This window comes from Columba livia, chromosome 1 (genome assembly GCF_036013475.1).
Source record: "Columba livia isolate bColLiv1 breed racing homer chromosome 1, bColLiv1.pat.W.v2, whole genome shotgun sequence".
NCBI lineage: Eukaryota > Metazoa > Chordata > Aves > Columbiformes > Columbidae > Columba > Columba livia.
In genome coordinates, this window is record NC_088602.1 from 55,109,572 (window position 1) to 55,124,630 (window position 15,059).

Here is a 15,059-nt window from a genome sequence, read left to right on the forward strand (position 1 = left end):
CAGCAGCATAGCTATTTGAGCAGTGGCAACTATTCATACACCAGGTTTTCCATGGCGGCATTACTGTGGTGTGGCTACTGTCTACCCTCTGAGCAGTAACTGAAACAAGCCACATTGGCAACTAGAGCACCAGGTGAATACACGCAGCAAAACATAGTCTTCAACAAAACCTAGCCAGAGAACTGGACATGGATCAGAGAGGCTACAGGATATTTACTAGCGCACGGGAAAGCTGCCAAAAGAGAATATATCAGGTATTCACTGTGAAGAGATCTAGTGTTCCTCTACATAGTCCCACAGCCTATTTACCACTTTGATCGCTGATTTTTTCTGTGTGCCACATATATGTCTAACAGCTTACTGGGACAAACTAGTCACTAGAAAATCCCATGGCTGAAAACCTTTAAACCTTGATCCTGAGTCACAGTGAGCCCACTGCACATCAAGTTTGCATTTGGAGGGAAAAAAAACAAGAGGAAAAAAATAGTGGATTATCACAGCATCAGAGCAAACCAATTGGAACAGTCAGAGCTGTCAGCACAGCGTCCTGTGTGATCATGATCTCGGGAGGCAAGGCAAAAATGACCTCTGTGAAAATTTATATTTCCACTGATCTATCAGTTCACTCAAGTGAGGATAAAAAAAAAAAACAACAACCCAACAATTCTTGATTTGATGTCTATCTGGGTAGAAAGAAGCTAGCTGAATAGTTTCTTGATAGCAGGTGAGTAGAAAAATTGTTGTTACAATTCACTGGCAGAAGCACAGGGAGGAAAAACAGCAACAAACAGTGTATATTTAGATCTATTACCACGGTAAACAACTCACTGCTCAAACAGCTCACTAGAAAATTTTGCCATTTAAAACAGTGTATCATAATGGAGCACAGAAGTTGCAAAACTAGTAAAATACTAAGCATATACTTAACATGTGTTTCAAAACATCCAACTACTTGAGTTTTATGTTCGAAACATTTTTCTAATTTTATTTTTTTTTTAAATATTCTCTCCCACTTGACAACATCTATTCTGCAGTTTACAGCAGGCATTAAATTTGTACAGTGCCTTGGGTGCCACAGAAGACCAAAGCCAGAGTTAAAAGAGAGGCTCAGCAACACCAATTGGGGCAAAAGGGCTGGTGCGAAACTCAAGAGAGCTCGCTGAATTCTTGTTAGTAAAAACTTGGTATTGTCTTAGACCTGAAAAAAAAAGGGGGCAAAAAAATCCCCCACAAACAAAACCCACACCAAACAGAACAAAAAAGCCACCATCACAAAAAACAAAACCAACACCACACAACTCCAAAATAGTCCATATGTGTTTATAACTGGTTCAGTAAGGCTTAGTTTCATCACACCATCTACTTTTAGGAATACTGCTCTGTGCAGCTGAATAAAGACAACCATCAGTTTTGGGTGAAAACCCCAATTTTATGCGAGCCACCATCCGGCAGTGTCTCCCTTTCTCACTGATGAATTGGGGGATCCAGGGAAAGCCCGTCTCAGCGGGGGACACTGCTGGTCCATGGGTTCAGACCTCTGCTGGAGTATGCCCAGAACTGCCACCACGTTTCGACTCGCTGTTTAAAACCCCACAAGGGTGACCTTCCTTGTGCTTCTCCGCACTCTTGGGAGGCACACTCTGTTAGTCAGAATGCGAAGCATACTTAATGCATGATAACAGGAAAAATGACTGCACAAATTGCAGTCGCCATTGAAACATTCATTAAATACACAAGTGCACACACACACACACAGCCAGACAAGATCTGGACAGAGAAGACCCAAAGGTTCATCAGCTTCTTCAGTACAAGGAAAAGGAAGATGAAGGTGCTAGGAAAGTTGCATCTTGTTCCCCAAGTAAGAATCAATCAAAACTTAGAAGCACCCCTGACAGATGTCAGACGGGTTGTTCTGCATGTTTAAGCTCAAGAACAGAAATTTCAACATCCTCAAAGATGTATTCCAGGGCCAAGTTACTTTCACCATTACAAAATTTTTCTGTGAAGTCCACGTTCACATCTTTTGGTGCAAATCCACTACTTCCCCAAGGGCAGTAGGTTCCTGTGTACACAGTCCCTTAACACACTAAGTCTTTCTCCTCCAGACAGGAAAGAAAAAACAAAGTCCCCCAAATATATTGCTTTTCTTTTTTTCTTTCTAGTGACAAATAGTTCTCTCTTTTGTTTTCCCCCCTCCCCGCTACCCTTGACACATAAATGTTCTTGATGGGCTACACTGGAGTCTGAAGCTGGTCTACATTTTTTGGAAGTGCACAAAAATGAAACATTATTCCTGCTGAGACCTTACAGGTACAAAACATTATAGGAGGATTGCTTTACCTGTACTACCAGATATAGTACTGGTCATAAATCCCAGGGTGCAGTTTCCTCAACAAGAGCATGACATTGCTGACTCATACTTTATTTGTGATCTACCACAATCTGAGCACCTCCTTTTCCATAAAGCTGCTGCACTAATGATCCCTGCTCATTGTGTGTTCACGGAGTCAACATTTTGCACTTATCCCTGCTGCATTCCTCTATGAATTCACAACCTGTAACCAAGACTTTCTAAACCCCTGTCTGTCTCCAAAACTGCCTGAAGCACCACCTGGTCTTCCATCACCTAAAAATGTAGCGTTAATGACCTTTTTTCATCATCAGAAGTACCAGACTCAGGATAGAACTCTCCAGAAATTACACTCTTCCAACTCAACAAAAATAAGCAATATTTTAAGTTAATAAATGTAAGTAACAGTACACTATCACCCATTTTAAAAACCCATTGCACTCTGACAGCAAACTGTTATACAATTAAAAACAAATTAGCTTGAGCTTTGATAGTGCAGAGCATGCAGCAGAAGACACTCAGAAGGGCCCTACAAGAACACAGTGCTCCTCTGTGTAAAGAGCACCATATTGGTGCTTCTGTGCATACGAATCCTCCTTTGTTCTTCCTTCCCTATCAGGTTTTCTCTTCTTTTAGACAAGTTGTTCTTTAATCTTTTTTAAGTTTTTATCTCCAAGAACCAGCTTTCTTTCACCTCTACAAAGTGTCTCTTCTTTAATGATTCCACTTCCTTCCTTACCATTCTTTTTGCCCCTCCATTATGGAAGTTCACATGCAAGTTTAACTTTAGTTAATACTTATATTTGTTTCAATGGTAACAACCACTGAAATGAAATTAAAGCACATGCAGAAGTACTCACAGGCATAAAGCCTTTGTTATATTAATCTACCAACTACATTTGCTTTCCTCTCCCTTTAAATTTAAGTGGTTTAGGTAGAACAATCCCCTAGTTGTTTTTTGTTTTTCTACATTTCAAAGTTTAGAAAATTTCAGAACAACAACAACAAAGTGTGACATGTTTGACAGAGACAAAAAAAACCCACACCTACTTCTACTATGGTGTTTCTATTTTTATGCCCATCTTGCTAACCGGTTTTCCCCATCTCATGACAAGTCCCAGCCTCCACTGGGCTAACACATAAAGACAACCAGTCTACAAAATCCATTGCCCTGTCCAAGGCACCAGCCAGAAGTGGATGGCTGCAGAAACTATATAAGTGAACATACAGTGATGCTTCCTTTGGTACACATTTCTAGCTTCCAGAGTCCATATATCAGGGACTTTTTGAGACAGAGATCTTAGTGTTTAAGTAGCTCTTCATGAACTTTTCCTACATGAATCTTTTCTGATTTAGTATTCTTAATACTGTTTTGCAAGTGTACCCACAGACCACTAAAGCACACAACTACACCGGGGCTCTCCAAGTGGGTTTTTTTGCTTCTGTATCGTGTGATCTTAAAAAAAAAAAAACAAACCCTCAAGCATTTATGTGAGATAAAAACTAAAAAATGTTACCATTTTTTGAAAACACATAGTGTAGAGGAATCACACTTATGCTTTTCACTTTCTGGGAAAAACAAACAAACACTCCAAAACCCTCGGCAACATCGCTACAACATATTCATACCTTTTAAACATATTCCCTACAATAAATACAACAGAGCTCAATGAATTTCAATTGTATCATCTAAACACAAAGGTATAACTAATATGTTTTTAAGAGCAACACCTGTAACCCAAAAAGGAGGTACAGGGCATTGATGTTTGCCCAATACTTCTCATGAGGGCTGCAACCTCTGCAGTGGGATCAGAGGCATAATAAGCGTCGACCAGGTGTGAAACACAAAGTGGGAAGGAAGCCTTAGAGATATCCTTGATTTAGAGAGATTCTACCTGAAAGTGAGTGAAATCCTTATATTTAGACACCAGCTCCCCTGTACACTTGTCATCAATGGAGGAATATATATACATACGCCTTTAATCACAGCACTGGCAAGGGCATGCCAGGCTTATCTTTGCTTGGTCCCTCTGACATACCAACTGTGTCTGTAATCCCTCTACAGAAACAAAATATGCTAGCTTTTATCTGCTAGTTCTACAGGACTGATGAGCTCCACTTTCTTTTAATTACCTATACCACCATATTAGCACTTTTTCCTCAAAATCCCAACATTACAGGAGATCGACAAGCACATCCCACTTTGAGACGTATGAGACTGGAAGCATTCACGGAGTCCTAAGGGTTCTAAAACTCAGCTTACTTTAAACAAAGGAAATATTTAGATCTATATATTTATTTATTTTTTAAAATGCTTTTATTTATTCACCCTACTTCATTTTGCTCCTCCCCTCAAGCACTTCTGGGGCTTAGTTAAGAACACACTGAGGAATTGTGGTTCTCTTAATCCATGCACTTTGCATGATGGAATTTCCCCACCCTGCTGTCAGTTCAATTCTTCCTCACCTTTTTCTGCAGTTACAAAGGACACCCTTGCTACAAAACCATGCCTGCTCCCTTCCCTCTCTCGCAGAGGAATGCTCAGCTACCTCAGATGGCAACGGAGAGACTTTATCTTTCAGGACACCTGGTCAACCTGCCAGGTGACTCTCCGGTCAGCTTCAACACATGGTTATCCTATGAGCCACTGCGCACTTAACGTGTCCCTTGAGTTCCTATGGGATGCCATCACCTGCTACCAAAATCCTCCACCTGAAGAGATGCCAAAGTTCATTACTGTGCTGTGATAACTGTGGTGGTGGAATTCTGTTTGATAGGAGGAATGATACACCTGTGCATACCAGTCCCAAGTACCATCACAACTACTTTAGGTCTGATTTCAAAAGATTCATAGACTGTCCTGCAAGTCTGTCTACTTTCACAAGAAAGAAAGGAGGCTGATCACCAACTGAGGCTGGCACACAGCTCCTGTCACTGGAAAAGACACAAGGGAAGAACCGTAGCTGTGTTAACAGACTGATGGATTGTAAATCTCACTCTTAAAAACACCATTTCGAGTCAATATCACTGATGGAACACAATTTAATTTCTATCCAAAGGCGATCTGAAACCATATAATCTATAGAAATATGCTTAGAAAGGTGCACAGGGAGAGGAGGAAATTTCTCGGGATTGAAGCACAACTGAATGATTTTCATAGGACATCACAGGCTATTCCAAACTTCAGCATACAAAGAAACACGCTACTGTATCTGTATGGCTGTCCCTCATTTCAAAACTAGAGGTCTCAAAACACCACATTCCTAAAAAGTTAATGAAAAGCTATTTTTATTTATATATTTATATACAATACATGTATATTTTCATACATGCACACAAACATATAGAAAAACATAGAACTATACTGGTGCCCCCTCACTGGGAAAAGGTTGAAGCATGCCTATTGTTAACCATCAAGAGAACTCACAGTAAAAGAGGCTACAAATAATATAAAAATAGGGAATCTCCAGTTTATACCCTACTAAACCCCAAAGAATCTGACCAGTGAAGAGGAATTCATTGAAAAACTGACTTTATCTGTTCCATCACCCATGGAACCACTTGACTGTATTATGGAGAAATTCGTAATAAACACATCCCTTATTAATAATATTGTGGACAGTTTTGCCACTGGAGCTGCGCTACCAGCATTTTTTCTCATTTGAAAAGTATTTATATATTTTAAATTGTTTACTGCAGTGGCTGAACAGAGCGAGGAGAAGCAGCAAATGTAATGAGCCAGTCATCCACAGACCGCAGCTTCTGCGAATTACTAGGAACATGCCTATCTTTGATGTAAACACAGAGACTACACACTTCTAAAAAAAAAAATTAAAAATAATATAAAGCTACAAGAAAAAAAAAAAAGGAGCGAGTGAATTGAACAATATCCATTTCAGATTCTCATTAACTAACCCACTGCTTCTTCCATCTCATCCATTGTTTTATGCCTCGTGGTTCAGACTCCTGGGGGCAGCTCATATGAAGTGGTGTCTCAGACATTCCTCAGCACCATGTTCTAAGAAATCCCTCTTGCCCAAGTGCTTTTCTCTCTCCTCCACATTTCTAGCACTATTCAAGAAGCATTAAAGAACATGCTCTGCTTTGGTTTTCAAAGCAAGCTACCCCAGCACCTTTAACAGCTGCCATGGAAGGTCTTGGAAGACAACTTCTGTTTGTAAAAAAGCCCTCCCTAAGATCTTCATCAGGGAGGCCTTGCTTAGTTTTCCTTGCCATTGCTACTCCACCCAGTCCGTTTTTTCCAGACAATGCTTTCATTCTACTTTTATCTGTTTCGCTCCAACTGATCTAGAGCTGGCAAGGAAGAGCAAACAAAAGTAAAATAAGAACACCAGCAAGTTTTCTGAGTTTCAAATTCCCTGACATAATCTCCTTATTTCTCCTCATCTCCACACATTTATCAGCAAAACATACGCTGTGCTCGCAGAGCAACAGCTTCTGGCTCCTTTATGGCTTTGTACGTACAAAAACCCAGACTTCAGGTTCTGCAGTAGGACAGAGGTGTCAAACTCCTTTTCAGCGGGGCCACATCAGCCTGGCAGTTGCCTTCAAAGGGCCGAATGTAATTTTAAGACTGAATAACTGCAGGAGTAGTTACATTTATACAGTTCTAAAATTACATTCGGCCCTTTGAAGACAACCGCCAGGCTGATGTGGTCCCCAGTAAAAAGGAGTCTGACACCCCTGCCGTAGGATGCAGATGCTCCTGATGTCACAGCTCACATAAAATGCAGAATAAACTGAAGAGGCAACGTGACCTCCTTTGCAAGGCTCTACTGCACTCTCCTGTTTTCCTCTGTGTGAAAAGACCTGCAGACTTAAGGGAGAGACAGGTTAACAGCTTGAGCGGGTGAACTTTCAGAACTCAGGTGCTGATATAGCCAGATGCTGGAGTTGTAGAGTGATCTTGTGCAGAAACAGAAAAGCAGCAGCTAAACCCTAGATATCTTCAACAGGCATTAAGGGAATTTGATAGTGTGTGTGAACTACAGAAGTAATGAACTCCATCTATCAGCTGTGGCAGGTGAAAATGGTCCTGCACACAATAACAAACATAGAGCCTATGCATCATAAAACTCTTACTCCCTGCTGGCTGATGGAAACAAACAGTAGCCATTTGAAGAAATCAATAGAACAAAATGTTGATGGTGTTTCAGAGGGATCTCCAAATTCAAAACTGCAAACATCAATAGGACGTACAATTTTCAAATGCGGATACTAAAGCTTCCCCACATGGGGAATAATAACACGCATGCAATGCTAGTCAATGCAAATTTGACAACCGTTTCTGCAAGATGAGGTTTTTTTATGATTGTCTAGGGGTGGAGAGGAGGGAATAGGAGCAAAACCAAGTTAATTCATGTATTTGGAGCACGGAATTCAAAGCATGTAAGTATGCCCAAGAAAACGTTCTCACTAAAGGCTTCAACCAAAGCCCAATGAACTCAGTAAACGGAATTTTTTGTCTTCTACTTCTAATAAATTCTAGATTATACTTTTTAATACCAGGCTATGAGGAAGCAAGGATGAAACACGGCCTGGGAATAACTGGATTATTCTCACACTCGCTATGTGCTATAGATTAGGCAGTCTGAAAGAAGAGAGAGATGGAGGAGAGAGAATCCACTGAGAAGGGAACCTGACTTTTCACAAACACTCTTCTGTTTCTTCAGGAATGAAAGGAGGTCCAGTATCGCTTGCTTTCACAGTAAGCTTATACATTATCTTTTCCTCTATTTCTACTCTCCACAGTCTGCTCTGTAGGCCATGGTTTTCTCTTTCAACTATCTAAGAGAGATTTCAACCATTCAAGAACCAAAATGAAAAATCACTCAAAAAATCTAAGAGTTCTGTCCTTTTCTTTAGCCACTTTAATTAAGTGCTTATTACTATGCAAATAAAGCTGTAGCAAACTAAGAAGTGATTTAAAATCCCAACCCATATTTTTCTTCACTCATATACATATAAAATACATAAGCCTGGTATCTATAAACCCCAATACTCAGGTATAAAATCTGACATTTTCCTCAAGAAAATGGCATATGTTCCCTTAGAATAATTCTAATTATAGTATCTTCAAAATGGTCTTTTACAGGGCTTTTAAAAATCAAGAACAAAATGACAGACACACATGGGAAAAAAAACTATACAATTTCCAAATACACAAAATAAGAGGGCAAACAAATTCAAAAAGTGAATGCATTAAGCTTCAGGAAGAGATCCATCTCCCTGAAAGTGCTTTCTCATGTTTTTCTAAAAGGAATTATAAGATAACAATTGTACTTTAAACAAAAATAAAGCAGTAACCTACTTTTCAAACAAATGTCTCCCAACTTCAGCATCTACTGCACTCAGCGGATCATCCAAGAGATAGATGTCTGCATCCTGATACACAGCTCTAAAAGGTTTAAAGAAAAGTCAGTATTGCAAAGTCTTGTATTTGTTTACCGTAGTCACTAAAGTCTGACAACTTGTACATTATAGAAACAGCAGAAAACATTAACCTGGCCAGATTTACACGGGCCTTCTGTCCCCCGCTCAGCGTAGCTCCACGATCTCCTATTACAGTTAAGTCACCATCTGCTAATAATTCCAAGTCCTGTGAACAGGAAAGAAGAGAGAGAAAGATTTTTCTTTATTTTTTTTCATCGTTTGAACTTCTGATCGACAAAGCTGCTTCAACATAACATTTTGTTCTTTGAAAAGTCTTAACTTATAGTCTCACATTAAAAGATAAAGATTCATACTAAATGAAATATCTATATGACTTTGTACCTTCCGCAAAAGATAATTAAGAAAGCAGGAAAAACAGGTGAGATCTTAAAGTTCAATTTTTCTACAGCTTTGCCAGAAGGAATATTAATTCTTAGTATTACAAGGAATATTTGGTGGTGATTAAAAAACAAACAATCAAACTAAAAATTATGAAGTATAAAGTAATTATTTTTACTAGAACAAAATGAGCTGTCACAATAAATAAAACCAAACTATTATCATCAAATTATCTTCTATTTGCCAATGTCCCTAAGAATTGCATTACTTTTATTCTTACTGCAACATATCCATGAGAAAAAACCACAACAACATTCATCACACAATTTGGTTAATTTATGGGGCTTGGGAATACAAGCAACAGAACAAAATAATACAGCGTTCCATGTCATATTATTGTATTTCCTATTAAAGAAATACAGAATATTTTGTATTAAGCTATAAAACGTATCCTGAAAGTTTAGTCATAGCTTTTGTAAGATGAATAAATTTGAAAGAAAACTATGAAAGCAAATCTACCATCAAATACGAAGTGTTTTTTCTTTTTTAATGCAGTCTGCTGTCTTTCAAAGTCACTAAAACTTCAAGTTCAGACAACAGCATATGACTGAAGATCAGGAGGAGATATTAAAACTCTATCTACTGTGTGTAAAAACCTTGCAAAAAAATGTTCGTCACAGTAACCATCTGCTTTTCACCTGTGTTGCTGCTGACAGGAATCTCGTAACATGCTGCATGGAACCTTTTTAGCTGCCAAGCAAAATGTCTGTTTCTTGACAAATCTGGCTTAATCCTCTTCTATATCTCATGTCAAACTCCTTTGCACACAGACCTTTCAAAGATATTTTTTTCATAAAACTACTTGGGCTCAGTAAGTTCTCCAATATATAGCACTAAGGTTCTTCTGATAGCTGTTAGCGATGCATAATATGTGATAGATGTGACATTTACTTTCAAAAAAAACCAAACAGGATATATACAAAATGGAAGTTACAAACTGAGCCAGCTTGATAATTTGTTTTCCACCTTTTATTGCATTTACACACATTCTACCATAACACCAGTGCACAGGGCTAAACTGATTATGAAATTAAATAATTGGGAATAGCTTTTTCCTAATTTGTCTGTGCTTCACATAAGCTAGATCTCCCTCTAGTGAAAGTTTTAGGAATTACAAGGATGTGCTTACACAAATGTCAAAAATAATTACGCATACTTCTGTTAAGCAATAGGATCTTTTTCACATGCTACTAATAATAAACAATTCTATATGTTATATATTGCAACACATACCACAAGTTTGAAAGAACACCAAGATAAAAATAAACATCATGAAAATAAAACACTTAAGGAGAAAACTGTACCTTTTTAAGAGCACAGACTTTTAAAACTTTTTCGTATTTTTCTTTCTCATATTCCTTGTCAAACAGTATATTACTTCTTACTGTACCAGAAAACACCCAAGGCTGCTGAGAAACATAGGCGATTCTTCCAGTAACGTTTATCAAACCTTTGTCTTTAGGCAGCTCACCAAGTATAGCACTTAAGAGTGAAGACTGGAAAAGATGTAAAAAGTAAAAATTGGAAAGTTTGATCACGTTAAAGACATCACAGAGACTGAGCAGCGTTTACTGGCACGATGACCTATTTCCCCCGTCTGTCAAACTACTGCCAGCAGTAGAAGAGCACGAGCACTCTCTACATGGAGCCTAGAAGCAACGTAGAAAATATTGTTTAATTCTGGACCATCTCCTCCCCAACCCTAGGAGTTCATCTGCCTGTCTTGGACACCAGCATCTCGATGTCAAGTGTGGTGTTATACACAGAAAGGAACTGTACATTTTCAAGTTTCTGTTTACATTTATCAAACTCATAAAAAGCCCACAGAACGGAGTAAACATTAAGACTTACCTTTCCAGCTCCTACAGGACCGATCACAGCCAATAATTCCCCTCGTCTGACAGTAAATGAAAGTTGCTGAAGTGCTGGGCTTTCTAAACTCTGTGAATTTAAGAAAAAATTAGGTTTCCTTAGTAACAGAATATGCACCATCAAAACAACTCTTTAGAAACAGAATACAACGCACATAAATCACTATAAATTAGCAACCCATAGGCCCAACACACGTTCAGGCACACAGCGTGCCTCTTCAGCAATTCACAAACACTTCTGAAAGACCCCGGTCCTTCACCAAATGAGTCGCACAGATAAAACAGCGTTCAAGGAACGAGGAACCTGAAGGCAGCAGAAGCGGCGCCTCCTCGCGTCCTCACCACAGCTCAGCACAAAGCTGGGGTGGCCACCTTGGACACATGCTGGCTACCACACCGGCATTCATGGCCCCAGCACAGCCGGCCTGGTGACTCTGAGGAGCCAGAAAAATGCTGGAAAAAGGGAGGGTTGAAGCTCTCTCGGAGCCCCAGGAAAGCCAGGTCTGTATTTGCTCTAGTCAAGGCTCTATCTGAAGTGAAAACAGAAAAACGCCATTTGATTTTACACAGCTTCACCTTGTAGGACGTGGATTCTCAGAGACTCTTTGTGCACAACGTAGTGCGCTATTTGTGTGAAAATAACTACCCTAGGATTGTTTGTTCAATATTCCTTTTTAGCATGCCTATCCTTTATGTTACACTACTGATAAGTGCTTATTTCTCTACGTATTTTGCACCTCTCCTATCGAGGTTGTAAAAACTCCTATTTCTTGTGAAAAGAAAGGATGCTCATGTGTTTAATAGCTATGCGAAACTGCAATTCCTAAGGGCCTGGTGCAGCTCCCTCTCATTAAAGCAAAACACCCTTGTAACACGATCTGCCTTTACATGCATCTTAGACCTCATGAAGCGTGACTGACACCAAAATGCAAACAGGAAAATATATGCATTTAAAAAAAGAAAAATTAAAAAGCAGTATTTCTATTAAAAGGCCAAACAAAAACCCAGCCATAAGCTTCAAGAAAGGAGAACAAGGTGAAGAATACCTAGTATACCTCTATAGAGCTTGCAGATTGCTTAGAATTTCCAGCCACCCTTTGAAGCTCTAGGGTCCGCCACTTAACCCCACATGAAAGATGCTGCATGATCAAGTTCTGGCACTGCGAAAAGGGGAAGCTTGGAACTTGTTTCAGACTATTTGGGAGAGACACAGGTACAGTATCCATCCACACCTGACAGCTGCGGGAGCAGGGCTGGCACACGTGTCCACATGTGCCAGGAGAAATACTTGGTTGGGCAGCACCGTAGCCTGAACCCAAACCTGCACATCCCCCCATCACAGCCCCTACTTTGCAGAAGCGCCACAGGTTCACAAAAAATCAGAGTCACGCTGTGAGAACCCGAACTTGTGCACGTTGTGCAACTCTGCAAAACTACTTTTGTTGCTATTACTAATTTCCACAAGGTGGCATCAATGGGGCCTTTTTCCTTTTCTCCACCCTCCTTCCCAATCAGTGTTTTACCATGAACTTGATCTCTCTGTCCAGAGAACACAGTTCAGGTGTTCAGATAGTGCTAAGGTCAGGGGAATTCTACAAACTCATGGCAGCCAAGGCTTCTTTTTTTCTTTTGAATACAAAGGTTGTAGGAAGAGAAAAAAATCTCTTATGAAATAAATTAGGCTACATGGAAAAGTACATAAGCTTTCAGACACACAGGCCCTTCTTCAAGCTTCTTGAGACTGTGCTTCTGTATTCACAAAAGTGCAAAAATACCCCCACTCACACTCAGGTTTTCAAAAAAAGAAGATATAAGAACCTAAAAATATTACAGAAATTTTTAAAAAAAAGATTTTCAACCATTACCCAAACATTACACATTAAAGCACTGTTGTGAGATATCATAGACCCTATGCAATGCAATGCAAGCAAACAGCATTGGCCACAAATACCCAAGGGACATGGTATTTTCACAAAATAGAATTCCTTATAATTAAAGACACTTTGTCCTGAATTCATCACACCTATTTTTAGGCACTAAACTGAGGCACCTAAATTAGAGCGCAGACTAATATTACAGCTAAGTTCATCTGACAGCTCATTACCACAAAGGTCCCAGCTCCCCTGTGCCCGCATATGCATCTTTCACTTCTCTCCTGCCATTTGTTCTTGCCTCACCTTGCAAAGGGCTGGTTCATGGCACTCAGCTACCAGAAAACAAATTGTATTAAAAGTGATTCATTTTTCATTGTTTTATCCCTCTGAACTGGTTCTCCACAGGGTCATACATCCAAGCATTAACAGCAGCACAAGGGAGAAAACAGAGACATGGAGTGTGAGGACAGAAGAATATTCCTTTCAGGGGCAGCAACTCCTTAGGTGAGCCTGGGGAGACCTTACACGTCCTACACTCAAGAGGAAACCACAATTCATTAAGGGCAAGTGTAGAGTCTTGCATCTGGGCAGGAACAACCCCAGGTTCCAGTATAAGTTGGGGAATGACCTGTTGTAGAGCAGTGTAGGGGAAAGGGACCCGGGGGTCCTGGTAGGCAGCAGGATGACCATGAGCCAGCACTGTGCCCTTGTGGCCAGGAAGGCCAATGGCATCCTGGGGTGTATTAGAAGGGGGGTGGTTAGTAGGCTGAGAGAGGTTCTCCTTCCCCTCTACTCTGCCCTGGTGAGACCACATCTGGAATATTGTGTCCAGTTCTGGGCCCCTCAGTTCCAGAAGGACAGGGAACTGCTGGAGAGAGTCCAGCGTAGGGCAACAAAGATGATTAAGGGAGTGGAGCATCTCCCGTGTGAGGAAAGGCTGAGTGAGCTGGGTCTCTTTAGCTTGGAGAAGAGGAGGCTGAGGGGTGACTTTTTTAATGTTTATAAATATATATAGGCTGTCACGAGGATGAATCTAGACTCTTCTCAGTGACAAGCAATGGTAAGACATGGGGCAATGGGTTCAAACTCGAACATTAGAGGTTCCACTTAAATTTGAGAAGAAACTTCTTCTCAGTGAGGGTGCCAGAGCACTGGAACAGGCTGCCCAGGGGGGTTGTGGAGTCTCCTTCTCTGGAGACATTCAAAACCCACCTGGACACATTCCTGTGCGACCTCATCTAGGTGTTCCTGCTCCAGCAGGGGGATTGGACTAGATGATCTTTCAAGGTCCCTTCCAATCCCTGACATTCTGTGATTCTGTGATCCCATCTAAGGTATACGGAGATCATAACATCACACAGAAGTATTATCCTACTTAGGCTCCTCATTTCCGTGACTAAAATTACAAGGGATAAATTTGGCCTCTGTTGAAATGCTTAACTTTTAAATCTAAAGTTGCTCAGCTGACAGACTGTTCTGTAAACTCAAGCCACACCAGTGAAAACCCAGACTGAAGAATCCCTGATTCTATGCTGGTATCAGACTAGTCTGTGGGACTCAGATAATACTTGCCTTATTAAAACAAGAGTGTTACCACTAATTAATTGTTTTTGCTTATCTTTTGATAAAGTGTAATACTCCATGTTATTTTTTTCCTAAAAGTCTAGCTAATAATCCCTTTTTTTACTTCCAGGGATGTGCGATTTGTGGATTGTTGGGATTTTTAGTAGCTCTTTCGGCTCGTAATCTTTAAAATTAAAAAATTACCAACCAGCTGTACACTGTCTATATAGAGATCTAAAAAGTCATTAGAAACCTAGTCAGGGCAGTAAGCTAAATTGGTCACTTGACAAAGGATAGCATGCTTTGTTATTCCTTTTCTAACTCCTCTCTCTCAGAACTCATCATCTTTCCAGTAAGCAAATTTGTAACATTATTTTGCAACACTGTAAGAGTATATAAGAGTAACTTCCTGAGATGCTTTTAATAATTCTGGGAGAACTATACTTCTCTCATGCACACTGCAATTAAATATCAAAATGAAAATTACATAAAAAGTTTTGTGGGTGGTTTGTTTTAAATCAAAAGGAAACCAGTAATTCCAGTCATGCT

The 15,059-nt window shown here is 39.9% G+C and overlaps 1 protein-coding gene across 3 annotated transcripts in view; it reads right to left on the reverse strand.

Moving 5' to 3' along the window:
• Window positions 1–15,059, reverse strand: part of ABCC4 (ATP binding cassette subfamily C member 4 (PEL blood group)) — a 157,157-nt gene that overhangs the window by 104,480 nt on the left and 37,618 nt on the right. For all 3 annotated transcript variants that reach the window (XM_065056982.1, XM_065056990.1, XM_065056995.1), the window contains exons 10-13: window positions 11,054–11,143; window positions 10,507–10,698; window positions 8,875–8,969; window positions 8,682–8,768 (exon numbers count right to left, since the gene is read on the reverse strand). In XM_065056982.1, coding sequence (XP_064913054.1) covers window positions 8,682–8,768; window positions 8,875–8,969; window positions 10,507–10,698; window positions 11,054–11,143 — 464 coding nt within the window. The remainder of the gene's footprint in view (window positions 1–8,681; window positions 8,769–8,874; window positions 8,970–10,506; window positions 10,699–11,053; window positions 11,144–15,059) is intronic.